Source organism: Megascapheus bottae, chromosome 7, assembly GCF_031878675.1.
Source record: "Megascapheus bottae isolate mThoBot1 chromosome 7, mThoBot2.hap1, whole genome shotgun sequence".
In the NCBI taxonomy this organism is placed as follows: Eukaryota; Metazoa; Chordata; class Mammalia; order Rodentia; family Geomyidae; genus Megascapheus; species Megascapheus bottae.
In genome coordinates, this window is record NC_143515.1 from 23448161 (window position 1) to 23474700 (window position 26540).

At 48.5% G+C, this 26540-nt stretch overlaps 3 protein-coding genes and 1 long non-coding RNA gene across 5 annotated transcripts; 1 reads left to right on the top strand and 3 right to left on the bottom strand.

The window, feature by feature from the left end:
* Positions 1–1015: 1015 nt before the first annotated feature.
* Rnf181 (ring finger protein 181) lies at positions 1016–2796 on the bottom strand. Its single transcript, XM_090336573.1, has 5 exons — positions 2636–2796; positions 1896–2026; positions 1645–1754; positions 1406–1480; positions 1016–1153 (listed from the first exon to the last, which is right to left on the bottom strand). The coding sequence occupies exons 1-5, from the start codon at positions 2719–2721 to the stop codon at positions 1094–1096; spliced, it is 462 nt and encodes a 153-aa protein (XP_090192699.1). The 5' UTR covers positions 2722–2796; the 3' UTR covers positions 1016–1093.
* Positions 2797–2848: 52 nt separating this feature from the next.
* LOC150060455 (uncharacterized) lies at positions 2849–21159 on the top strand. 2 transcript variants are annotated; one of them, XR_016536233.1, is made up of 5 exons: positions 2849–2948; positions 3645–3754; positions 6491–6588; positions 11067–11147; positions 20989–21159. It is a non-coding gene; the product is annotated as an uncharacterized LOC150060455 (long non-coding RNA). The 2 variants fall into 2 exon arrangements; XR_016536232.1 differs by lacking the exon at positions 6491–6588 and having other exon boundaries at positions 2853–2948; positions 20989–21154.
* Vamp5 (vesicle associated membrane protein 5) lies at positions 7763–17610 on the bottom strand. The gene is made up of 3 exons (XM_090336575.1): positions 17468–17610; positions 8353–8490; positions 7763–7949 (listed from the first exon to the last, which is right to left on the bottom strand). Exons 1-3 carry the CDS (start codon positions 17468–17470, stop codon positions 7794–7796), a joined length of 297 nt encoding a protein of 98 aa, XP_090192701.1. The 5' UTR covers positions 17471–17610; the 3' UTR covers positions 7763–7793.
* Positions 20866–25478, bottom strand: Vamp8 (vesicle associated membrane protein 8). The gene is made up of 3 exons (XM_090336574.1): positions 25374–25478; positions 23858–24016; positions 20866–21032 (listed from the first exon to the last, which is right to left on the bottom strand). Exons 1-3 carry the CDS (start codon positions 25374–25376, stop codon positions 20889–20891), a joined length of 306 nt encoding a protein of 101 aa, XP_090192700.1. The 5' UTR covers positions 25377–25478; the 3' UTR covers positions 20866–20888.
* Positions 25479–26540: the final 1062 nt, after the last annotated feature.

The following is a 26540-nucleotide window of genomic DNA, read 5'->3' on the forward strand; positions in this document are numbered from 1 at the left end:
TTGTAGTCTGTTTAGAGACTCAGGGAGGACTTGATGGAAAACAGCTTTTCCTAAGCAAGGAATGAAAGCTCTGAGTGTCATCTGCTCTTTAAGAGGAACAAAGCACGCAAGGTGTCATCCACATAGGCTTAACCTCTAAGCAGTCTAAAAGACCTGACCTGACCTGATAAGCTTACTTCCTTCCCCTGTTCAATGTCTGGTTTAACCTTTGATTCCTTAGTAGCCGGGGTTAAGTACAGAGAATAACTTTGAAGTGTTAAAAGCAATTTTCTCTGTGAAACCAATGAAAACTCAGGATCCCAAGGTTAACTAAAAGTTCCAAGGTTAACTAGAAATTGCTTGGAGGGGAGGGGGAGGGGGGAAGGGAGAAAGGTTTCAAGTTAATGAATTTTAAATAGCTATAGGATGCTAGGCCCTGACAGAGTTTGCTTTCCAATCTTGGACACAGGCTCAAGCCCTGGCTGGTCAAGAAGACTAGAAGACTAGTCATTTACTTGGGCCCCACCACACAGAGTCCAGACAGATATTACAGAGGGAAATGTAGCCAAATGTGTGTGTGTGTGTGTGTGTGTGTGTGTATGTGTGTGTGTCTGTCTGTCTGTCTTTGAACTAGCTACCTCCTGCTTTTTGCTCACTGGCTTGCACTCTACCAACAGAGCCACACCTCTAACCCCAAGCCAACAGGTTTTGTGTGTGTGTGTGTGTGTGTGTGTGTGTGTGTGTGTGTGTGTGTTTTGCCAGTCCTGGGGCTTGAACTCAGGACCTGGGCACTGTCCCTGAGCTTTTTTTTTTTTGCTCAGAGCTAGCACTTGAGCCACAGCACCACTTCTGGCCTTTTCTGTTTATGTAGTACTAAGGAGTCAAACCCAGGGCTTCATGAATGCTAGGCAAGCACTCTACCACTAAGCTACCAGCCCTTTCTCACAGTTTTTTTACCAACTTTCCCATTCGCAAGAGGGAGCTGGTGGTAGATCTAGAGCCCCTCTCCAGGCCTGTGAGCAATGCAACTACAGGGTGGATAAAGGAATCTTTAATGAGAATTCAAGGTGCAGGAGGAAGTTCTTTTGAGGGCAAGTGTTCAGCTCTAGCTGTCTCACGTATACATGGCCCCATGGAGGTTCTCTAGTCGGTGCTGCTGCTGCTGCTTTCGAGCCTAGAAGAAAGAGAACACTGGGCAAGGCCAAGCCTGAAGTCCCATGGGTAAGGACATAGGGCAGCTGTCATGAAGTTGATTCTCACTGTTTTTAAGCCCCTGTATCTGTATTGCTGATATCTGCCCCCACCTGAGTCACTAGAAAAGTGGCCAAAGCCAGAGAGTCTAAAGCCTACCCAAAACTGCTGAGGTAGGGGAGTATAGTAGGGATAGGGTGTGAGGGGCCCATATGATGCCTTCACCAGCCCCCACCTTGTCTCGTCTGTGTTCCTCATAAGTGTCATCATCAGTAGGTAGCTCATGGCGGCACAGTGGACAGGAATTTGTCTGAAAAAGTAATGCAGGTCTAGTCTTCCAAAACCAGTAACCCTCCCTGCTCTCAAATCCCATCAGTACACCCACCCTTCTTTGACTCCCAGCAATTCATAACTAGAAAGAAACTTGAGAACTGGGTTTAGGGCAGGGTGAGAGGTGGAAGAAGGAAGGGGTACCTTGTTTAGCCAGGGAAGAATGCAGCTGGAATGGAAGAGGTGATGGCAAGGCATCTCAACAACAGTCTCCTCCTCCTCAAATTCCAAAAGGCACACCGGGCACTTGAGCTCTTGAGGAAGGAGTGTGATCAGGAGAGCTGCTGATGGGCCCCACCTCCCAGCTCCCACTCCTAACCAAGGTGGGTGTGGTTTGAGGGAGCAGGCAAGTCCAGCAGACCTGCCCCAAAGGGCAGAAGGAAAAGTGTCCTCACCAGCCTGAGAGCTGTTGACGACTGTCCTGGGGAGGTTCTCCACCACAGCCTTGGCAGCTGGTGGAGGCAAATGATGGTCCCAGTCTACCACCAATCCCAAATCTCCAAAGTCCATCCTATTGAAAAGCGACCTGAGAAGGAGGGTGATAAATCAGGACCAAGGAAATCTATTCCTTTTTCTTGGCTCTGTCATCTACCCCGCATTAACCAGTTAAGTACCCCCAGACAGCAACAGTAAAGACTATCCTTCTCAGATAGAAGATGAAAAGCTCGGTGGAAACTGGTTCACCACTGCTACCAGACAACCCCCGTATGTAACTTGCTGAGTCCCATCTCACAAACGAGGCAACAGGTGTTAGGAAAGCCATGCGGAAGTGACCTAGCAGAAAACAATTTCAAGTCGACCCTGGGCTTGGGTGGGCTGTCGTTAGCAAGCTGACGCCAGGGACACAGCCGCTGCCTGCCACCCCCTTCCCACCCAGCTTCCGGGATGCTCCTACGGCCTGCTGCCCTGCACCCCCCCTTCAACCCTCTCCCCCAGCCCTTCCCACAGCCGCCTTTGCCTAGCCCTGCCTACGGACGGCCCAAACTATCCGTCCCCACCGACCCCGGCGAGCGCGCTGCTGGGGCCAACAAATCCTTCCTAGAAAGGGCAGCCCTAGTTAATCCGCCTTCCCCGCCCACCTCAACCCCGGAAACCTGACGTGGGGAACGCAGGCCCGAGCCCTTGCGAGCCCCACCTTGCCAGCTCCAACAGCATGTTGGTTCTGGTCTCCGGTTGCGGGTCCACCGGCTCGCAGTCATGTTCGTCGAAATAGGACGCCATGGCTACCAAGCAGCCTGACACAGCCCTCGGAACCGGCTGAATTGTGACCCCCGAGGAACTGACCAATAAGCTAGCGAGCTGAGAGCGGATGGCCAATCAAAGTGCCCGAGGGGCGGGCTGGAGATGCGCTCACAAGCTCGCAAAGCGGAAGCGTTGACGCTGACGCCTCTCGCGGGCCGGGTAGGTCGGGTGGTCAAAGGCTAATGCCAATGGAGTTCCCTGGAAGAGTAAGTTCGCGGGAGTTTCTGTCGTGGTCGCGTGGTTGATGTCCAGAAAATCCTAGACTTCGGGCAGTAAGAGTGTGTACCCTGAGGCTCGGAGGGCCTCGGCAGTGCCATTGCTGGACGGCCGTCAGAGCCTGGGAGACTCGGTTGGGGCCCTGGGCCAGTTGGTAGAACGCTAGCCAAAGAGTGGGGGTGGGGGGTGGGGGGAGGGAAATGGGGACATATCGTAAGAAGGGGCATCAATGTGTGGGAAGTAATGCTCCCACTATCTGGCAAGGGCCCTGAGCGTTTCTTATGTATTAGGCAAAATAACAAAGGTGTCAAACCTCTCCAGAAGAGAGAGGTAAGGTCTCTGTAACCCATCCTGAAGCCTCACCTGTGCATAGGACTATCTACTCAACCTTATCCCCAGCTTCTGTAAAACTAAGTGAGTGGTTTGCATCCCTAGTACATGACATTCCCTGAGGAGAGAAGGAGGTAGTTGTAGAAAATTGCATTTAGGAAGAATAGATCTTTAACTTAACTACTCAGGCCGGTAAACTATGGCCTAGAGAGCCAATGTAATTCAGTAAACCTCCGCTACCCTTGGTGGAGAGACTGCCCTATAGGCTAGCCTTGGGGAAGGACTTAAAGCTCTAAGCTTAACACCTTGATACAAACTTGTACCTGAGTGAAAAATCATTGTTTCTCTCTCCCTAGAGATGATCTGCTTTCAATGTATTAAAGTGTGTTCCTTTCCTAAATTCTTGTCGCAGAAGGAAGGAAGGGAGTGTGGAGGGAACGAAGAGAGAGGAAGGCACTCAGAGCAGGTATGGTGTATGCCTGTAATCCCAGTATTTGACAGATGAGGCAGAAGTATGGAAAGTGCAAAGCCAGTTGAGAAAGCGAAGCATAGTGAAAACCAAAAGAAAAATGGTGCATGATGGCTTACATCTGTAAGTTTTAGCTACTTGGGAAGCTGAGATTCGGAGGATCTTGGTTCCAAGGCAGCCCAGGAAAGTCCATCTCAAAGGTGGGAAGCTTTGTTAATATAGTCTATAAAAACAAAAGCAGGGGGCAAGAAGTTTGCATCAAGACCAGGGTTCAATTCCTCCGTACCATATATACAGAAAAAAAAAATCTGGAAATGGTGCTGTGGTTCAATTGGTAGAGCCCTAGCCTTGAGAATGCCCAAGGACAGTACTCATCCCCTGAGTTCAAGCCCCAGGACTAGGTGGCTCAGGCCTGTAATCCTAGCTACTCAGGGGGCTGAGATCTGAAGATCATGATTCAAAGCCAGCCCTAGCACAAAGTCCAATTAACCACTAGAAAACTGGAAGCGGTGTTGTAGCTCAAGGAGTAGGACGGTAGGAGTGGGAGTAGGCCTTGAGCTGAAGAACTCAAGGACAACGCCCAGCCCAGAGTTCAAGTCCCATGACCAACAAAAAAGAAAAAAAAAAAAAGAGAGAAAAAGAAAAAGCTTGAATAGCCTAGTGGTAGAATGCTCACCTAGCATGCATGAAGACTTGAGTCAATTCCTCAGCACCACATACTCAGAAAAAGCCAGAAGTGGCACTGTGGCTCAAGTGGCAGAGCTGTAGCCTTGAGCAAAAAGTGTCCAAGGACAGTACCCCTGAGTTCAATCCCCAGGACTGGCAAGAAAAAGAAGAGGAAGAAGAGGAGGAGTAGGAAGAGGAAGAAGAATAGGAAGAAGAAAAAGCTGGAAGTGGTGTTGTGGTTCAAGTGGTAGAATGCTAGCCTTGAAAAAGCTCAGGCCCTAAGTTTTTCAAGCCCTGGGACTGGTGAAGAAGAAGGAGGAGGAGGGGCGGAGGGGAGTAGGAGTAGAGTAGAAAACAAGTACACTCAGTGGTTTATATTAATGGATATTTGACATGCAGGTGTCAATAATCTTCATGTTAGCCAAGCATCATTATGCTGGGGTATGTGTATATGTGTGTGCTTATGAGGTTTGGACCCAGGCCTTAGGGTCATGGTTAAGCATTTGTGCTACCATTGATCTATACCTCCACCTTTCCACCCTTTCTTTTGCCCACCTCCTTTTTTTTGGGGGGGGGTGGGTATCAGTCCTGGGGCTTGCACTGTCCCTTGGGTTTGGTTTTGTTTTTGTTTTTTGCTCAAGACTAGTTCTCACTTGGACCACCAGTTCACTTCCAGTTTTTTGGTGGTTAGTTGGAGATAAGAGTCTCATGGACTTTCCTGTCCAGGCTGGCCTAGACCCACAGTTCTCAGATCTTAACCTCTTAAGTAGCTAGAATTACAGATGTGAGCCACCAGTGTCCAGCTTCTGCCTCTTTATTTATTTATTTTTTTTTTTTGCCAGTCCTGGGCTTGAGCTCAGGGCCTGAGCACTGTCCTTGGACTTTCTCAAGGCTAGAGCTCTACCGCTTGAGCCTCAGCACCACTTCCGGCTTTTTTTCTATGTATGTGGTACCGAGGAATCGAACCTGGGTCTTCATGCATGGTAGGCAAGCACTTTAACCACTAGGCCAAACTCCCGGCCCAATGCCTTTTTTTTTCTTTTTTTTGGCTAGTCCTGGGTTTGAGCTCAGGGCCTGAGCACTGTTCTTGGTCTTTCTCAAGACTAGAGCTCTACCACTTGAGCCCCAGAACTGCTCCCGGCTTTTTTCTGTGTATGTGGTACCAAGGAATCGAACCTGGGCCTTCGTGCATGCTGGGCAAGCACTCCACCACTAGGCCAAACTCCAGGCCTGCTTCTGCCTTTAAAAAAAAAAATATGTATATATAATTTAGTTTATTGTTGTTATAGAAGTGATGTACAGAGGGATTACAATTACATGTGTCAGGTAATGAAAACATTTCCTTTCATACAATGTCTTCTGTTCCCTCATTCTCTCCCAGTCCCTCCCTCCTATCTCCACCCACAAGTTGTATAGTTCACATTCACCAATGTCCAATGAGTTCTACTGATGTCCTTTTCACCCCTCTGTGCCCTCACTGTGACACAGACAAAGACATACATAAGGTATGAATATACCATACATAAAGTAAAGAAAATAGAATCAGGCGACCAGGAGTGTGGCTTACTGGTAGAGTGCTTACCTAGCATGCATGAAGCCCTGGGTTCAATTCCTCAGTACCACATACACAGAAAAAGCTGGAAGTGGTGCTGTGGCTCAAGTGGTAGAGCTCTAGCCTTAAGAAAACCCAAGGACAGTGCCCAGGCCCTGAGTTCAAGTCAGGACTGGCAAAAAAAGAAAGGAAAACCAGAATCATTAATTTTTTTTTAAAAAGGCTTTTGTTTCCATATCTTGGAGTTCTGTAAAACTATTTTATACAAATGTGAAGAGGAACTAATGGCCAGACATCAGCGACTCACACCTGTTATCCTAGCAACTCAGAACACTGAGATCCGAGAATCACGACACAAAGCCAGCCCAGGAAGGAAAGTCATGAGATTCTTTTTTGTGGGGGAGGGAGAGGGGGTCATGGGGCTTGAACTCTGGGCCTGGGCACTGTCCCTGGGCTCTTCAGCTAAAGGCTGCCACCCTACCCCTGGAGCCACAGCCCCACTTCCTTCTTTCTAGTGATTAACTGGAGATAAGCGTCTAACGGACTTCAGTGCCCAGTTTGGCTGAGAACTACGATCCTCAGATCTCAGCCTCCTGGGTAGCTAGGATTACAGGTAAGAGCCACCTCACCTGGCCAAGAGATTCTTAGCAACCAAAAGCCAGAAATGGAGCTGTGGTTCATGTGTAGAATGCCAACCAGTCTTGAGGGGAAAAAAAGGCATAGGGATAATACCCAGGCCTTGAGCTTAAGCCAAGGCCAGCACGCGCGTGTACTCGCACACGCACACACACACACACACACACAGCTTTTTAACCAAACAGCAGCTTTTACTGAGCTACACACACACACACACACACACACACACACACACACACACACACACACACACACACACACACACACACACAGCTTTTTAACCAAACAGCAGCTTTTACTGAGCTCCAAGTGGGGCTGGCCAGTGCAGAAGGTTGCCCTATGGGCCAGTCTCTGGCATGATTGAAGATACAGGGGTATACATATCAGGGTTTCCCTTTGTTTCTCACAAGGTGACAGGAGAATATGGCAGAAGTCTTTGAGACCAGAACATTGGATCCCTCGTTAAGGCCCTGTTGAATCAATCCCCAGTTCCTAAGGCCATGCCTGAGTCTTGAGCCTGCAGGACATTACTGTCCCCACTATGTGGTAGAAAGTAAAATACGGTGGCTGAGCCTAAGTAACTTCTTGCAGCCACCCTAGTGCCTCTGAAAAGCCTAGAGGTAAAGGCTATTCATTAAATGCAGATGCCTAGCTCAAGGTGAGCTTGGAGGGTTTGGCTTCAGAGAAATGCAGATAATGTAGCCTGAAGAAAGCTTTGCATTTGGAGAAAGTCTGGCATCTCATCCTTATGGTAGGGGAAGGTGAAGCCCCCCTGCCCCAGGTAATGAGTGCCTGAATCCCTGGAGAACAAGGGTAAGCACTTGGTTGATAGGTCACTCAACTTGTCAATCCAGTTCCTAGGACAGGGAGTTTCCTGTGGCTTTGCCCCCTGCACTGATCCTGTTTAGGCCTGGACCAGCTTGGGCACCATTATGCCATGCCATGTGTCTCCATTTTCGAGTCCTTTGTCCTGTCTCCTGGATATTTTCTGGTCACCATGACATCCCAATTCAGCTCTCCATTGGATCTGAATTGGCTTGTTATTGTTTTCGTTGTTTCTTTCTTCTCTGGCTTATTACCTAACTGTAGTAAGTGTATTTTCTGGCTGCTGGTCTTTGAGACTGGAGTCACTGGCCTTTCAATAAAAGACTATTACGATTCAAACCGCAAAACGTGGCTTCTCTATTGTTTATTCTTACAACAAAAGACTGCCATCAGCACAATCACGAGGATGAGCAGGCCACCAGCCACCCCTACCCCCAAGTAGATCCGGCAGTGGATGTTCTCCCAGCGCTTCTTCTGGGCCAGGGTCTTGGTTGTCTTGCTGAAGGCCGAACTCTGTGGAAGTCCCCAGACACAGGATGGGAGTTAGTGGTTTCCCCAGTGCCTCACAGCCAGCTCCTTTAACCCCATCAGCGAGGCCTGGTCTACTCCTGCATCCTCCCCACTCAACTTTCCCTGGGCTCCTCCCAGCCTGACTCCCTCTTTCAGAGACGACATAGCTCTTGACTATCAGACTATCGGCTCACTTCCAGTTATCAAGGCCAAATCCTTGATCTTTAGGAAGATTCACAGTTTCAAACAAAGGACTTCTTACTTGATGAAGCCTGTACATTACATATCTAGGCTAGAAGACAGAGCAGGCCTCAGTCTCTATTAAGGACTTAGAAACCCTGAGTGCAGCCTCGGTGCCAAGCTTCTCTCCCCTCCCCTCCCTTTCCTGCTTCCTGGGGCCTCACACCATGTCCAGGAGTTGGTCTGAACGCTGCTCCAGATCTGCCAGCTTCCCATCACGCTCCAGGACCTTGTCAAAGTTGTTAAGCATGATTTCCGTCACCTCATCCGCCTGCCGTTGGCATCGCTCCAACTCTTTCCCTGCCTGGGCACCAAGCCTAAGGTCAGGACTGCACAAGAACCCATCCACCCCTCATTTGGCCCTAAGACCTAAAGTCCTCTTCCTGTACTACACACGGGTATGACACATGAGTAATAGCATTCTTCATGGAAGGACATGCTGTATACACAGACACACATCATGTGAGGCCTTTTGAATGGGTGGGGCTCACCTACTCACGTTTCACAGACTCTGCCCATCATCCATTAAGACCAGACCTAAGGCAGCATGACTTTCAGCCTTTCAGCTTCCTTTAAGTTGCCCCAGAATGGGAGCTTCTCAGGACCCCCCTCCTCCCATAAAGCAGATAGAATACTGACTGTGTTGTGGCCAAAGGAGGCAGCTAGAACAGGGATCAGAGCCACTTGACGATGCCAGACAGAGAAGCCATATGTTTAAGGAAGCAATCGAGTTAAGGAAGCAGTTTTGAGCTGGGCACTGATGGTTCACACCTAGAATCCTAGCTATTAGGAGGCAAGAGAGCTCCTGAGACTCTTATCTCCAATTAAGCACCAAAAAGAGCTGCAGTTGGAGCTGTGGTTCAAGTGGTAGAGCATTGGAATTGAACAGAACAAGCTCAGGGACAGCCCTCAGGCCCTGAGTTCAAGCCCCAGAACCAGCACCAAAAAAAAAGAAAGAGAGAAAAAAAGAAAGCAATGAGCAGGTCACCTCATGTCATAGTCTCCTCCAAGCTAAGGTGCTTAGACTCATTCTTAAACCTCATCCTTGGGCCTGGGCCTCTGGCTAGTAAGGCCAGTTCTGCTTCTGGTCAGCCCATTCATTCCTCACATCATTGCACTTGGCCTTTGGTCTCTAGCCTCCTAATCAGTCATGATCTTCAATGAGGTACAATTCATAACCCTTGACTTTCCCAACTCAGGCATCAGTTTCACCTAATCAAAAATCAAAGCATTTTAGATGACCAGGAAGAGAGGCTCAGAGGTTCCAAGCTGGAGGAAGTTGAGAGAATAGAAGGGAGAGAAAATCAGGGTCATGAACGGGAAATACCCTGTACTCTGGTGACATGTGATGGGAGAGTCCCAGGGTAGCTAGCGGGCAGTGTTAAGAGCTTCAGGTCCAGGAGCAGGTCCAGGGACATTTCAGGGAAATGAATGCCAGGGGATTAGCAAACCACAGCAACTCCCTCCCCTCAGCCTAGTCCCATAGCCTATGCCTGCTCTATCTCCTTTTCACAGAGTATCAGCCAACCTCCCTTTCCTGCCAGCCCATATCACCCATTGTTTGCAGCAGACATTTTGGCTCTTGACTGAATTCCACTTAAAACCAGAAAACTTCAGTGTTGGAAGGGATCTGGAAGTTAACCAAGGATCACCTCCTCCTCAGGCAAGAATTCTTTAGAATCCTTGCAGCTGCCTGGCACTCAGCATCCAAGCATTCTCAACTAGACCACAAGCTCCCAGTGGGAGGCAGAGGCCCAGGATACAGTGCTGACCACTGCAAGGACCATAAAGCCATTTGCTTTATAGTCTATCCAAAAGCAACTCTTAGTCTCAAGAGATGTTCTCATGTGCTTATGCAGCCCAGCAGGAGTTTCAAGGGGCAGGCATCTGAAACCCAAACAGGTCAATATTTACTCTTGACCTAGAAAAACAACTTACTTCTAGAGCTAGCAGGCAAACAGGGAGTGGGGGTGCTCACGGACTGGGGAACCCAGGGGAATAATGTAGAGAGCAGGGAGCCATATATCATCTACCTTTTCATCAGTTAACCATCATCAGCACTAAATGTGTGTGTGTGTGTGTGTGTGTGTGTGTGTGTGTGTGTGTGTGTGTGTATGGTACTGGGGTTTGAACTCAGGGCTTGGCACTGCCCTTTAGCATTTTTGCTCAAGGCTGACATTCTACCACTTGAGCCACAGATCTACTTCTTGCTTTTTGGTGGTGGTTACTTGGGGATGAGGGTCCTGGGGATTTGTCTGCCCAGGCTGAGTTTGAACTGAGATCCTCCTGAATCACTAGGATAAGGGTATGAGTCACTTGGTGCCTGGATTCCTACTCTGATTCCTACTTTTATTCAACCACATTTGGTTGTCTAGCCCTTTAAATTCCCTCGCATCCTGATAGTCCTGGGCAAAAATTTAGGAATCAATAAAGAAGAAAATGAGACATTGCTAGATTGGTAGGATAGTAGATGTGATTTTTTTTTCTTTCTGTGCTGAATGCTACAGCTGTTGTTATTCCTATTCCCATACAAGGAGTGACACAGGGTCACATTCTCCAGAGGGTTGGCTGGCTCTCCAGCTACAATCTGAAGCAGTCTCCCTCCCCTGTGGGGCCAAGAGAACACATGTGCTCTAGGGAACATAGAGCCACTCAAGCAAATCTCAGCCCTCTGTGATCCTACTCAGCAGCATTCAAAGTAAATTTTGTGCATGACCTATCCTGGCATTCTAAGAGATAAAGCATTGGGGATTCTGGAAAGAGATGGGCAACCACAGGGCAAAGGCCATGTGGCCCTGTGCCACCTGAAACTCAACCAAGTGCCTGGCAGGCGGTGGACTTGTGATAAATATTTTCTGAATGAACTGTGCCTCTTTTCAGGGAGACTCCTCTTCAGCTGGGGAAGAGACACATATGATACAATCAGAGCAGGATAAAGAGTTATACTGTGAGATACAAAGGGTAAGTGTTGTAGCCACCCTCAGACAGGGTGTAACTGCAAGAGGGAGAATTGTGATTCCAGAGGTGTAGTGTACACTTGAAGGATGGAGTAAAGCTGGGGCATCTTGACAGACAGACAGCGGTGAGGGGGGGTGGGGCACACTCTGACAGTGAAGGACTAGGCCAAAGGTTAGCAGGGGAGGGCAGGGTGGCACACTAAGGAAAGTAGTGCAAGTCAAGGAACAAAGTCTAGTGTGGAGGAAGAGGTAGAAATGTGGCCAGAGGAGCTTCAGGATACTTTCTGTATTGGTGGCAGCCTGGTATGGAAGGAACTGAGGAAAGTTTTGGCAGAGAGGCCAGCCAGAAGGTGGAGAAGCACATGAGCAGGGGTATGAGATGTCTGTCTTGGGAAGAGGGAGGGGTGGCATGGGGAGCAGAGTGCAGAGAGGAAGGGACGGGTGAGAGCATTCCAGAGGCAAAGCTTGGGGTTTTGAGCCTAGAAAGGAGGTGCAGGAGAAGTGTAATTGTTTTCAAACAGAAGATGATAGTTACACAGGAAATGTTCCTGACTGTTACTGACTGCACAGAATATCACCCTGCAACATTAAACACCACACACACACACACACACACACACACACACACACACACACACACACACGGCTGGGGATGGAACTCATGGCCACACATGTGCTAGGAAAGTATTCTACCACTGAGCTATAGCCCTAATCAAAAAAAAGAAAAAAAAAAAACCTTTTAGTTTTTTCCAAACTCAATACCCTTGGAAACATAGCTGACAAAATCCTCCCTGCTAATCCTGGTGCTGGTGGCTCATGCCTGTAACCCTAACTACTCAGGAGGCTGAGATGTGAGGATTATGGTTTGAAGCCAGCTCAGGCTGTAAGTCCATGAGACCCTTTCCTCCAATTAATAATTAAAAAGCTGGAACCGGGGGGCAGGGAGTTTGGCCTAGTGGTAGAGGGCTTGCCTACCATGCACGAAGACCTGGGTTCGATTCCTTGTACCACATGCATAGAAAAAGCCAGAAATGTGGCTGTGGCTCAAGTGGCAGAGTGATAGCCTTGAGGAAAAAGCCTAAGGACAGTCAGTCAGTGCACAGGCCCTAAGTTCAAGCCCTGCGACTGGCAAAATAAAAAAAAAAAAGCTGGAAGCAGGGCTGGGAGTTGGTTATAGTGGTAAAGTGCTTGTCTAGCATGCATGAAGACTAGGGTTCAATTTCTCCGTACCACACACATAGGAAAAGCCAGAAGTGATACTGTGGCCAGAGTGGTAGAGCTCTAGCCTTGAAGCTGGGCGCAGTGGCTCACTCCTGTAATCCTAGCTACTCAGGAGGCTGAGATCTGAGGATTGCAGTTCAAAGCCAGCCTAGGCACTAAAGAATGTGAGACTCTTTCTCCAATTAATCACTAAAAAAATGGGAAGTGAGGCTGTGGCTTCAGGGGTAGGATGGTAGCCTTGAGCTGAAGAGCTCAGGGACAGGGCCCAGGCCCAGAGTTCAAGCCCCACGATCAACAAACAAAACAAAACAAAAACAACAAAGGCAAAAAAAAAATAAAACCTTCCTATTGGGCTAGGGATATAGTTCAACGGTAGAACACTTTCCTAGCATGCTTAGCCATACATTAAATATGAAAAACAAATTGACCAGGAGATTGGCCTTAGTGGTAGAGTGCTTACCTAGCATGCATAAAGACCCAGGTTTGATTCCTCAGTACCACATACATAGAAAAAGCTGGAAGTGGGCCTGGAGTTTAGCCTAATGGTAGAGTGCTTGCCTAGCATGCACGAGGACCCGCGTTCAATTCCTTGGTACCACATACACAGAAAAAAGCCAGAAGTGGTGCTGTGGCTCAAGTGGTAGAGCTCTAGCCTTGAGAAAGTCCAAGGACAGTGCTCAGGCTCTGAGTTCATGGCCCAGGAGTGGCAAAAAAAAAAAAAAAGCTGGAAGTGATGCTGTGGCTCAAGTGGTAGAGTGCTAGGCTTGAGAAAGCTCAAGAACAGTGCCCAGCCCCTGGGTTCAAGCTCCAAGACTGGCAAAAAAAATTCCTGAGGAGTCTGAGTCTGAGGCAGTAACATAACTTGAAAGTTAGATTTTTGCTTTGTTTCTGTGCTGGCCCTGGGACTTGAATTCAGGACATAGCTGCTGTCTCTGAACTTTTTTTGCTCAAGGTTGGTGCTTTACCACTTGAGCCACAGCTCTATTTCCAGATTTTATAGTGGTTTATTGGAGATAAGACTCTCACAGACTTTCTTGCCTGGTCTGGTTGTGAACCACAATTCTCGGATCTGAGCCTCATGAGTAGCTAGGATTATAAGCATAACTACCAGTGCCTGTCTGAACACTAGAGTTTAAGACTAACCTTTGTATGTTGTAAAATCCTATCTCATAACTAAAAACAATAAACAAATAAACACATCATATCTTCTATTTTAACTCTTCTTGTTATCCAAGAAGTCCTGTTCCAGCTGGTGGGGATGGACAGACACATGGGGGTACTGTGGCATTCAGCTCTCAGATGTGTAGCAAGGTGCATTCCATTCCTCTCTTCAAATCCTGCCTCTATGCTCACCAGCTGAGTGACTGGGATTGAGGATGAGACCCTTCTGCCCTCCACTTCCTTGTCTACAAGATGGTGATAATAAAAATACCTACCTTATAAACCTCAGAATACTAGATTGGAATTATGTGACGTATTATAAACAAAAACCTTAGCACAATGCTTTACCCATAGGAAATACTCAATAAATAAGAGCTAATATTGTAGATTCAGACCAAGCTTATCTTTTCTTTAAAAAAATCTTCCCTTAGAGGTCAGAAACTCAATATTTATTGTGAAAGCATAAAATTTATGATTGGTCAAACCACTTAGTTTTACACAATGTAGATCAAGCAAGATCTTCCCTTTGTACCCTTCTTTCTTTAATTCTAATCCAAATGAAGAATTTTACAAGGGCCTTTGAAAACTGTATCTGTTTTATTTTCATTGGGCACTAGGAGCTGTTGAAAAGATTAGCTATCTTGTGTGTATATGTGTGTATGTGCTTCTAGGGATTAAATTCAGGCTTCGCATTGCAAAGCAAATAGTCTACCACTTGAACCATTCTACCTTTCAATAGGTCATAAAGGTAGCCTTAACAGCTTATAACAGCTTAAGGCTTATAACTTTACCTAAGCATGGTGCTACTAGCTGTTTGTTCAGCTTTTCTCATTAAATCCTCACAATAATCCAATCAAGACAGTACTATCATACCTTTTGTTGTTGTTGTTGGTAGTGGGACTTGAACTCTGGGACTGTACACTGTTCCCGAGCTCTTCAGCTCAGGGCTACCATCCTACCCTTTGAGTAACAATGTCACTTCTGGTTTTCTAGTGGTTAATTGGAGATAAGAGTCTCATGGACTTTAGTGCCCAGGCTGGCTTTGAACTACGATCCTCAGATCTCAGCCTCCAGAGTAGCTAGACTTACAGGCATAAGCCACCACGCCCAGCTTCTATTACCCCATTTTATAGGAAACTGTGGTCCAGAGGTGTTAAATCACTTAATAGCACAGAGCCGAGAAGTATAAGATAAGAGTATAAGGCTAACATAGACTCCAGCGGTCACATTCCTACCCTGTGCTAAACCAGATACAGGTAACGGAAAGCTGCAGATTCACCCATTCCTCCCACTACCCTTCCCCTAACTAAGATTTGAATTTAGAGCCTCCTGCTGAAGTTACTTGCTAATGGCTGGCATGCTACTACTTACTAGAGCCATACCTCCAGCTTGTCTTTCTGATAGCAGATTGGAAATTAAGTCTTCCTGATTTTTCTGCCTGGGCTGACTTTGAACCATGATCCTTCTCATCTCAGTTTCCGGAGTAACTAGGATTACAGGCATGAGCCACCAGTGCTTGACTCCTTCAGCCCTTTTGCTATTGCCAGCTCAACTTGGGTGCATGTGAGGGTGGCATGTGACTCCAGTCACAAACTCTTTAGAGAGAGGACCCATTTACAATGTGAATGACTTCAATAGACTGATTCATTCAGTTTCCATCTTTCCCATCACTGCTTTGTTTCTACTCTAACCTCTACAGTCATGAGCAGCACAAAGAAACATCCTGTAAAATTCTTGAATGAATGGATCATGAAGAGAAGGAAAAGGAAAGAGGATTATGTAGAAAAGGGGTATGGGAAGAAGGAAAGGAAAGGGCAAGATTGTCATATTTATACAAAGTAATATACATTCTGAAACAAACTCCACGATATGGAAACAAACAACTCATTTTCTTCTTTATGTATGATGTATTCGCATGTATATCTTCAGGAGGGTTGGTGGGGGAAAAGCACAGAATGTGAGGGGAAAAGGGTGAAAAAATGTAGCAGTGGGACTCACTGGACATTGATGGAAGTGAACAACTTGTGGGTGGAGACAGGTGGGAGGAACTGGGAGAGCATGAGGGAACAGAAGACACTATGAAAAGAAATGTATCCATGGCTGGGAGTTTGGCCTAGTGGTTAAAGTGCTTGCCTAGCATGCTCGAAGACCCGGGTTCGATTCCTTGGTACCACATACTTAGAAAAAGCCAGAAGTGGTGCTGAGGCTCAAGTGGTAGAGCTCTAGCCTTGAGAAAAATGCAAGGACAGTGCTCAGGCCCTGAGCTCAAGCCCCAGGACTGGCAAAAAAAAAAAATGTATTCATTACCTGACTCATACAATTGTAATTCCTCTGTACATCATCTCTATAATAAGAATAAAGGAAAATAATTTTATAAAGCAAATGGAGGACAGTTACAGAATGTGACACTAAAACAACAACAACAAAAAAGAGAGGACAAGAGTTAAAGAGATAGGATTTGCCAGGTGCTGGTGGCTCACTTGAAATCCCAGCTACTCAGGAGGCTGAGATCTGATGATCACAGGTCAACGCCAGCTTCTATCAGAAACGTCTACAAGATACTTGCTTCCAGTTAATGAGCAAAAAGCCAGAAGTGGAGTTGTGGCTCAAGGCATAGAGCCTTAAACGAAAAAGCCAAACAAAAATGAGAGTCCTAGTACAGAGAAGAGGGAGACCGAGAATGAGAGAAATCAATTTGCCCTCCCCAGGCTCCGATCCACTATTTAAGTCCTGTTCTTATGAGAGTCCCAACTTAGCTTTGCCATCACCTTCATGTCAGAGTTTCCTCTTCTCTCCAGCTAATAGTCTATCTCCAGTGCTAGCAGTCCGTCCCCAACCCTGCCTCATCTCTTGCCCCCAGTGCTTGGAAGTGGGCTCAAGGCTCTGCCCATTCTCAGAGCCTCCTTCGGTTTCCTGGTGAGGCCTCAGAACTCAGTGCTACCTTCCTGCTCCACTTCCTTTTCCTGCTACCAGTTCTCCAGAGATTAGGCCATCTAGGCATCAAGACCCCTAGGCAGGCAGACCACATCCATCACCTTCACCACTTCTCCAAGACAGAAACTTTACAGCATCAAGCCTGCTTCATCTTCCCAGGAGCCCCAGGGGAGATGGCCCCTGCCACCACCTGACTCTTGATACCTTTGCCTTGGAAATGGCAAGTGAGGACAGGGCCCAGTGTCTGAATCAGGATGAGGGTGACTCAATCCGGGCTGTGTCACTGGGTAGACATTAGGAGAGAATCAGGCCTGTGCCACACTTTGATAACTACAGTGGAAGTTTTACAAAGGAGTAAACAACTTTTTTTTTTCCCCTCTCTCTTTCCCAGGGAAAAAGTTCATACTCCAGTACCCAATGTGATATGATTTCCAATTCCCTCCTTCCTTCCTCCCCCACCCCTTGCCCCTCAACACACACACACACACACACACACGCACGCAGGCTTGGCTTCTCTGAGAGCTTGGGGAAGGGCTGAAGAGGTCATCACATTGCCTTCCACTTCTTAGCAGTGGTTTCTGAGTGCCTGGTTGTCAGCCTCTGCCACAGGAGCTTCCTTTAACCCCCTAAGGCAGATATTGCTGGCCCCACTTCACCGTGCGGAAAAGGAAGCTCAGAGAGGTTAAGTGACTTGCTCTGGGTCACACAGACGGCCGGTCTGCAAAAGCCAAAGGCAGTAGCCACTCCGCTGCAGAGGCGTGGGAAGCCACAGCCAGGCTGGCTCTCTGTGGCTGTCCCTGCCTGGGGCAGCAGCGACGGGGCGTACACCTCCCTCCCTCCCTCTTTCTCTCTCTCGCAGGCAGGGAGTGGAGCGGGTCCTGCCCCTGCCCCTGCCCCGATTCCCTAGCGGGTCCAACCTGCGCAGCGCCCCCTCCCCGCCCGCGGCCCCGCTCCCTGCATTCGAGCCCTCTGCCCCACTGGGCCAGGTGACCCTGCTCGCGCCCTCACCATCGCCGCCGCAGCCTCGCCCGGTCCCGGCTTCTTTGCCCAAGGAGCTGCCAGTGTCCCGGAGGAAGCAGCGGCGGGGCGGGGCCGGGCGCTGGCGGAGGCGGGGGGCTGCGCCTTTCATGAGCGGTGACCCGGACCGGGTCAAATCGAAAGCTGGCCCGCGACAGCCAGGGTCAGTGGGGCGCCTCCTGCCGGGCCACCAGCACCCAACTTCGAGTGACACTCCAGCCTGGCAGCCTGGCGCCAGTTCTGCATGCTGAACACCCCTGGAAAGGGTGTGTGTGTGAGGGAGAGAGGGAGAGAGGGAGAGAGGGAGGGAGAGGGAGGGAGAGGGAGGGAGAGGGAGGGAGAGGGAGGGAGAGGGAGGGAGGGAGAGAGAGAGAGAGAGAGAGAGAGAGAGAGAGAGAGAGAGAGAGAGAGAGAGAGAGAGAGAGAGAGAGAGAGAGAGAGAGAGAAGAGAGAGAGAGAAGGAGAATGTTTGTCAGGTACTGCCTGGCCTAATCTGTGAGCCCCGCACAGAGGTGTTACGCCCTGGAGCTGGGGCTGCAAGGGTTCTGGTAGATGGGATTAGCAAGACAGCCAATGCCAGGCTCTGTGACTGGCACTGGGACTGCCATGAACAAGCCAGGCAGGGAGTTTGCCATCTTGGTGTGTGTATCTTACCCATAACTAAAAATAGGTGCCACAAACATTCTCAAATGGAAGACAGGTGGCTACACAGTAACCTGAGTACCCTGCTTTCCATTGAGTTGTACACTTTAAAATGACAACTTGTAGCCAGGCACTGGTGGCTCACACTTGTAGTCCTAGTTACTCAGGAGGCTGAGATGAGAATCATGGTTCAAAGACAACCTTGTCAGGAATGGCTGTGAGATGCTCCAATAAGCTACTCAGAAAAATCAGCAATGGAATTGTGGCTCAAGGTGTAGAGCAGTAGCCTTGAACAAAAAGAACCTCAGGGAGGGCACCGGCCCCTGACTTCAAGCCCCAGGACCTGCAAGAAGAAGAAAGAAGAAGAAAGAAGAGGAAGAAGAGGAAGAGGAAGAGGACTAGGAAGAGGGAGGAGATGGAGAAGGAGAAGGAGGAGAAAGGAGGAGGAGAAAGGAGGAGGAGGAGGAGGAGGAGGAGGAGAAGGAGAAGGAGAAGGAGAAGAAGAAGAAGAAGAAGAAGAAGAAGAAGAAGAAGAAGAAGAAGAAGAAGAAGAAGAAGAAGACAATTTATATATTGGGTGGATTTCACCCTTACTTACAAAGAAGCAGTCATGGGCTGGGATATAGCTCAGTGGCAAAGCACTAGTGCAATGTGCTGGGTTCGACCCCAACTACCAAAAAAGAAAAGACAGGAAGGAACGAAGGAAGGAAGGGAGGGGGGGAGGGAGGAAGGAAGGAAGAAAGGAAGGAAGGAAGGAAGGAAGGAAGGAAGGAATCCCTGTCCCTATGGGAAAACGAACTATTCTAGATTATTCAGAAGGGAATTTCAGCTCTACTTGACAGAACCCTGCTCCTCAGATGGGTAAGCAGGCATGTTTCCTACTTCGAGAGAGCTCTCTAAGCTGAATTTACCATCCTTTTCTCACTGCTACTGAGTAGCCACTGCCAACATCCCAAACAGAGCTTCCCTCTCTGGGTCTGAGCCACCTCTGTGAACAAGACCCCCCCATAGACCCTGGCTGACCTGAGCTTGTATCCAGCCATGGGTTGAGAGAGAGGACGAATGGAGTCTGCTCGGAGGGACTCTTCTGGACTTTCCTCTGCCCTCAGAATTTGGAGCATGATTCTAGAACTTCCAAGTGATCCCCAAAGCCTTTCTCTCAACTCTGGCCCCTTATCACTTTCCCCAACAGCAAGTTTGTTTGCAATTCTGAAAAGCATTTGGAGGAAACAGAAACAGAAACGGCAAAATCCCCTCCTCATAAGCCAAGGCAGACTGGGCACAGTAAAGAGCAGCAGTCATGGTGGAACATGGTAGAGAGAAGGGAAGCCAGAAGACAGAAAGCTCACTGTCTAAGAAATGGAAGGAGGGCTTCAGGCCCTGTCCTGTGACATTGACTATGCTCAGCCATGGTATGCAGGGGAGATAAGCTCACGGCCCCCCATCCCAACTGAGACCCAAGGCCCTGTGAACTCCCAGAAAAGCAGGAACAGACAAAAGACAAACAGAACACAGAAAAACCAAAAAAGGAAAACACTATAGTTCCTCCAGCTTTTGACTCTGGATTAATACAGCACCATAGAAAGAGATGACAATGGCAGATAAGGCGGGAGGCCCCAAACCACTCTACATGTTCTTAATTCCTTAATACCATATAAACAAAAGGTTGGAAGTAGAGCTTAGCTCAAGTGGTAGAGTGCTAGCCTTGAGCAAAAAGAAGCTCAAAGACAATGCCCAGACCCTGTGTTCAAGCCCCAGGACTGGCAAAAAAAAAAAAAAAAAGTTTCTGGACTTATCTGCCCAGGCTAGCTTTGAGCTGCAGTCCTCAGATCTCAGTCTCCTGAGTAGTTAAGATGACAGGCATAAGTCACCAGTGCCTTTCTTTAGTCTAACCTATCTTCTGCCTTTCTTTATTTTATCCTTTATTCATCATGACAAGTCTCAAGTACAAAAAAAAAGAAAGTTTTTTTTGTTTTTGCCAGTCCTGGGGCTTGAACTCAGGCCTGAGCACTGTCCTTTAGCTTCCTCAAGGCTAGCACTCTACCACCTGAGCCACAGCACTACTTCTGGCTTTTTTCTATATATGTGATACCGAAGAATTGAACCCAGGGCTTCATGCATACTAGACAAGCACTCTACCACTAAGCCACATTCCCAACCTTCCAGAGACTTTATCTCCAAAAAAAAGCTGGAAGTGGAACTGTGGCTCAAGTGGTAGAGCACCAGTTTTGAGCAAAAGAATGGACAGCACCCATGCCCTGAATTCACACACACACACACACACACACACACACACACACACACACACACACACACCAAAAAAAAAAAAAACCAAACGGAGCCTCCATCTTTCTTTCCCAAACATGAGATCTCTTCCTCTCCATCCACTTGGGCCTCAAATAAAAGAATGCTCTCTCAGCCAGACAGCACTGTGGTTGGAAAGAAATGGACATGCCAAAGGGCAGAATGGAGAAGGAGAAAGTGCCTCACACATAGGGATACTGAAAGGCCTTTATTGCCCCCTGACCACCAATCATTTCCCAGGTATATGCAGTGTCCTCAGGGTCCTCTCCGACCCAGTCTAAGGGCCTGTGAAATGCGCACAGTGCAGCTCTCCTTCCAGGGATCAAGGTGCTTCTGGGACATACAATGTGGCTAAGGGGCCTCAGGGACCGAGCAGCATTCCCATGCAGGACAGGAGAGAGGGTTTCTCTTGGCACCCGTTATGGAGGGTCACCCCTGAAGAAGGGGTGGGGTTGGGAGGGACTTCTTAAGTAGGGATGGTACCGGTGGCAAAGAGCACAATGAGAAGGATGATGATGATGACAATCACACAGATGATGACAATCATCTTCACGTTCTTCCACCAGAATTTCCGGGCTACCTTCTGCGATGTCGTCTTGAAGTGCTCTGACTGTGGGTGACAAGGAAAAATGAGTGACTTGGTGACTCTCCGAAATAAGAGACAAATGCCACACAGCGAAGTATTCATATTATTAGCTGAAGTGATAAACGTTGAAATAAAAGATGCTCTGTCCTTCTATCTTGACAAATGTGTCTTCCTAACAATCTAGTTCAAAGTTAGGATCCTTGGACTCTTGGGAGGGCACCTGAATTGTGACAACAGCCCTGGAGTCCCCTCCCTCCACTTACTCCTACATTGTCAAGCACCCGGGGCCTTTTTTTTTTTTTGCCAGTCCTGGGCTTGAGCTCAGGGCCTGAGCACTATCCTTGGACTTTCTCAAGGCTAGAGCTCTACCACTTGAGCCTCAGCGCCACTTCTGGCTTTTATCTATGTATGTGGTACCGAGGAATCGAACCCAGGTCTTCATGCATGCTAGGCAAGCACTTTAACCACTAGGCCAAACTCCCGGCCCCCCGGGGGCCCTTTTATACATGCTCCCACCCAAGTGTGCAATACCTGGAGCATATTTCTCCCTTGGGAGGGAAAACTCTGGAGCTGAGGGTGACAGGCTCCAGGTAGGCCTACCTCCAAGTCTATGACTCTTCATTCTTTTTTTTTTTCATATATTTTTATTGTAATTAATAGAAGGGTTACATTATAGTCACCAGATAGAGGGTGCATTACTTCATATACATTAATACCCTTTCTCATGTCTCGGTCCCCATTTCCCTCCCACCAGCCCCGGACTCTTCATTCTTTAGGAACTGTGGAATATGGAAAGGACAGGGCAGTGCAGGAGGTAATAAGGGAAACCCCTCTTTTCCCAACTCAAGTTACAGACATAGTCTCCCTGAAACATGTGCTCAGACTAAACTACAGAAAGAGGAACTAAGTCCCAGGCAGACCTAATAGGAATACCCAAGATTTCACGCAGAGAGTTGAGTATGATGGGGTATAGCTATAATCCTAGCCAAGTGGGAGGTAGAGATGGGAGGGTCCTCATTCAACACCAGCCAGGGTAATAAATAAATAAATAAAACTTAGTAACGTATTAGCTCAAAAAAATAAACTGGAACCCAGCTCTAGTGGCTCATGCCTGTAATCAAGGTTGAGACCTTGAGAGCCATGGTTCAAAGCAAATCCAGGCAAAAAAGTCAAAGATTCCATCTCTAATTATAACAAAATGTGGACTGAGGGCTGAGCAAGAGTGAAAATCCCCCAGTTCAAGCTCTAGTACCAGCATACACAGATACACACACACACACACACACACACACACACACACACACACACACACACACACACACACACACACACACACACACACCTGCACCTGATGTATGCAATCCCAGCTACTCAGGAGGCTGAGTCATGAGAACTGCAGTTCAAATCTAGCCCAAGCAAGAAAGTCTTTTTATTTTTTTTTTGCTGGTCTTGGGCTTGAGCTCAGAGCCTGAGCACTGTCCTTGGACTTTCTCAAGGCTAGAACTCTAGCACTGGAGCCTCAGCACCATTTCCGGCTTTTCTCTATGTATGTGGTATCGAGGAATCAAACCCGGGTCTTCATGCATGCCAGGCAAGCACTCACTCTATCACTAGGCCAAACTCCTGGCCCCAAGAAAGTCTTTTATGGGACTCATCTCCACAATTAACCACCAAAACGCCAGAAACAGAGTTGTAGCTCAAATGGCAGCCAGGGCCTGAATTCAAGCTCCAGGACTGGTAAGAGTGCTCTAGTAATATCCATATACCCACATACCACCACCACTACCACCACCACTATTAACAAAACAAAACAAAAACAAACAAACAAAAAACCTCACCAAAAACACATTGTCTTGATGGCCTAATAGCCACAGGCAAAAAAGCACTAGACCATACCTAAGCAAAAGGGGCTGTGGGCCATGGTTCAGAATAATATACCATGTGCCTAAGAAGTGCAAGACCTCAAATTCAACCTTCAACACACACACACACACTTCCTCAAAGGACTCAGAAAATCAGACCAACCTCCCAGTCTTTTCATTGGACATTGAAGCTAACGCTTTAGCCCTGGCTTAAGAATCTCCAGCCCTTTCCAAGTAACTGGCTTGGAAAAGTCTAGCAAGATGTGTGGGATAGGGGCCCAGAGTTTGGCCTGGTGGCAGAGTGCTTGCCTAGCATGCACAAAGACCCAGGTTGGATTCCTCAACCACATACATAGAAAAAGCTGGAAATGGTGGTGTGGCTCAAGTGGTAGAGCTCTATCCTTGAGAAAGCCCAAGGACAGCACTCAGGCCCTGAGTTAAAGCCTCAAGACTGGCCAAAAAAAAAAAAAAAAAGATGTGTGGGATATATTATTCTAGCCTTTGGCTGAGAGGCCTCCGGGATCCAAGCATTTCATTGCTCTTTCCAGCTTTTTTTAAAGCTGGCTCAGAAGGACTTTATAGTTTTCTACTCCTAGTCTTTTAACCCCTAGAGAGGGCCAAAGCTCTTGGAGCATTTTCCCAGAGCTAATATTTTTGTCTTGGAAGAGCCAGGTCCAAATGATTGTCAAGAGTAGGCTTTAAAGGGAGGATCAGTTTCACATGAAAGAAGCCCAAGAATGTGTGGACTCAGAGCTGTCTGTGGTCTCAGGAAATGCCTCTGTGGGTGGGCCCCCTTCCAATCAGTGGAACGGAGCTGCACCAGAAGTGGGGTCTTGACTCATAACAATTCCTGAAATAAGCAAAAAAGCAACAGAAACGGAAGACTGCCATCCTTTTGGTTCATTTTGCCTTCCCCACAAAAACTTCTCTTCCTGCCAATAATTCTCCTCCCCTCTCCCTGCAGTCCCAGGTTGTACCCCATCTCACCGTGGCTTCCAGATCCTCTGTCTTGTTTCGGAGATGGTCCAAATTCTCCCCACGGGCCAGGATCCTCTCCACATTCTGGGTCATAATATTCTTGACTCCCTCCACCTCACTCTGCAAGTTCCGGACCCGATCATTTCCTCCACCTCTGCTGGCCTCCTCCTGGATAGCAACATGGGTTAATTAGGCCAAGGTGGAGGATCCAAGAGGCCAGAGGCCAGAGGCAGGTAGAGTTAAAGGGGATTTTAGCTTTTCATAATGCTTGAATTGTTAACAAAGGGACTGGTTTCTTTCTCTTTTTTCATGTTACTCCTGTAATCCAACCTAAGTGTATTTTTATGACCCAGAGGTGAGATCTGACGCTAGACTGGGATTCTCAGAAAGAGTTATGGAGATGCCAGAAGTGACATCTTACAACTGGCACACTCAAGCACTATTTACCAGCCCCTGGAGACACCTACTTTCCTTGATCCTGCTGGGATCTCACTAAAAATGTGGGTGCTGGCCAACAGAGTACCTTTCCCTAGCACCCCCTCATCTGTCTCTCCCAGACGCTGATCTGGCCTGGGGGAAAAAAGGGGACCTTTTGGCTAGTGTATCCAGCTGATCCATTGCTGGGACGGAAACCCAACTGGCAACCAAGATCTCCAGAAGGCACTAAGCACTTTTGGGCCTCAAACTTCTGCTTTCCCCACCACTTAGCACCCTGGGCAGGCCCCACACCACTGACAGCAAATATTAATGAAAAACAACGACAAAACACCCAGCCACCAGGGCCATGGGGAAATGGACGCCAAAGCCTCTCTACCTGCTGCCTCTCTATCCTGGAGACCTGTTGATAAGGTTTTTGAACCAGGAGGGAAAAACAATTCCTAGGCTCCTCCCTCCATGACCCAGTGGGCCTCTAGAAACTGGTCAGGTGTGGGTTCAAACTAGATTATCACGGAACACCAACGTCTGGTTCTTTTTTTTTTTAAAGCCTTTAACTCTCTCACATTCGTGGAGAAGGAGCTGGTGCCGCCTGGGACCCTCTGGGTGTGTGTAGAAGACTACAGGGAAGGCCATGGGGGGGGGGGGGGAACTGGGGCTGTTGGACTGGAATCTGAGACAGAAACAGCAGAAGCGCTCCCAGCCCGGGACAGTGTCACAACACCCGGCTCAGGCCCAGCTGGAGGTGGAGGAAGAGGAGGAGGAGGAGGGGGAGGGGGAGGGCGGGCTGTCAGCTCCGCCTGGAATTCGGGTCCCCCTGGCCTTCCCACCCCCAGCCAAGTCCCTGCTCCCAGGCGGCAACCCGGGGATCGGGAAGGGAGGCGGGGGAGAAAGGACAGGAACCTCCGCCCAGGCACTTCTGAGCTATTTGCAGCCTAGCTGTCAAGAAGAGAGGCCACAGGAGGCGCCGGCCGAGCTCTCCCTCCACCTCGGCCACCACTTCCCCCTCCCCGTCCCTGGGCGACACCCCCAAGTCCCGAGGAGATCCCCCTTCTGGGTCGGTCTCTTCCTGGGTCCCCCGGGCGCTCACCATGTCTCCGGCCTGGCCGCAGCAGAACTGGCCCAGTCGGTTTCCTCCCCGCGCAGCCCAGACTTCACTTCCTGCTTGCTCCAACTTTCAGCCCGCCCCGACCCACCTCGCATCCCCAGCGCTCCAGCCACACCTAGCGCAGGTTTCCCCAGGTAGGCGGGCGCCCTCCACCGCCCTCCCGGAGCCTGAGGCTTAGAGCCACAGATAGCCCTGGTACCAAAGGTCTTCTAACCTGTCAGGATTGAGGGGATTCAGATCAAACAACGTCCCCCCTTCTGCCCCCAGGTGTTCCCGAGCCAATCCATTAGGCCCCTTTCTTCTGTCTTGGCTACCTCATTCCCACTTTCTAAGGATCCAAATCAACCACACAGTACCCTGGTAGGCCTGGTTTGCGTGGAAACAGAAGGGAGAGGTGTGCTTGTTTTTGCCACCACAATCCATGTCCCCAGGAGCAGAAAAATCTCCTAAATTGGGAATGCTGGGCTCTGGTATCAGAAAGTTCCAGTGGCCCTTAGCCAACCTCTCCACTCTGGTTTGGCAGGTGCTAGTGGTAGAAAGGAGTGAAAACAGCCCAGGCCCTGTGTGGAACACAGTTGTGTGGAAAATGAGGAAGAGATGGCTCACAACCCCCTCCCTTTCTTTCCAGGGTTCACCAGTTGGGCATTTCACTTCACGAGTCACCATGAGAGTTGGTGTCCTGAGTGAGTGACCAGGGGACGTTTGGATGAAAGGGGGTGGGGGTGGGGGAAGGGTCAGGGCTAAGGATTTTTCCACCAATGTGGCTCAGTGCCAGAGAAAATCTACTCTTCCCCGATGGTGTTTATCAAGGCAGGGGAACAATAACAGGGACACAGAGAAGGAAACAAACATTCCTGTCTCATTCCAGAAGATATAGCAGTTCCAAGAGGAAATGTCAGCTTCTCTAACAAGTACCTTTGAAAAGGCTTCAATAAATTTTGAGCTGCTGTAGCATTTTGGAAAAACTTTACTGTCTTACTTTATGTTCACTTCATATTTCTGATGCTAGGGATAGAACTGGGGGAGGGAGGCTGTGCCTCACAAAAATCGACCATCACTCCTTCCCAACCACTATACATTTAGTCCTGCTCTAACAAAGCAACTTGTAACCCTTTAAAACTGAGCAACATCTTTCCTTTCCAGTGAAGT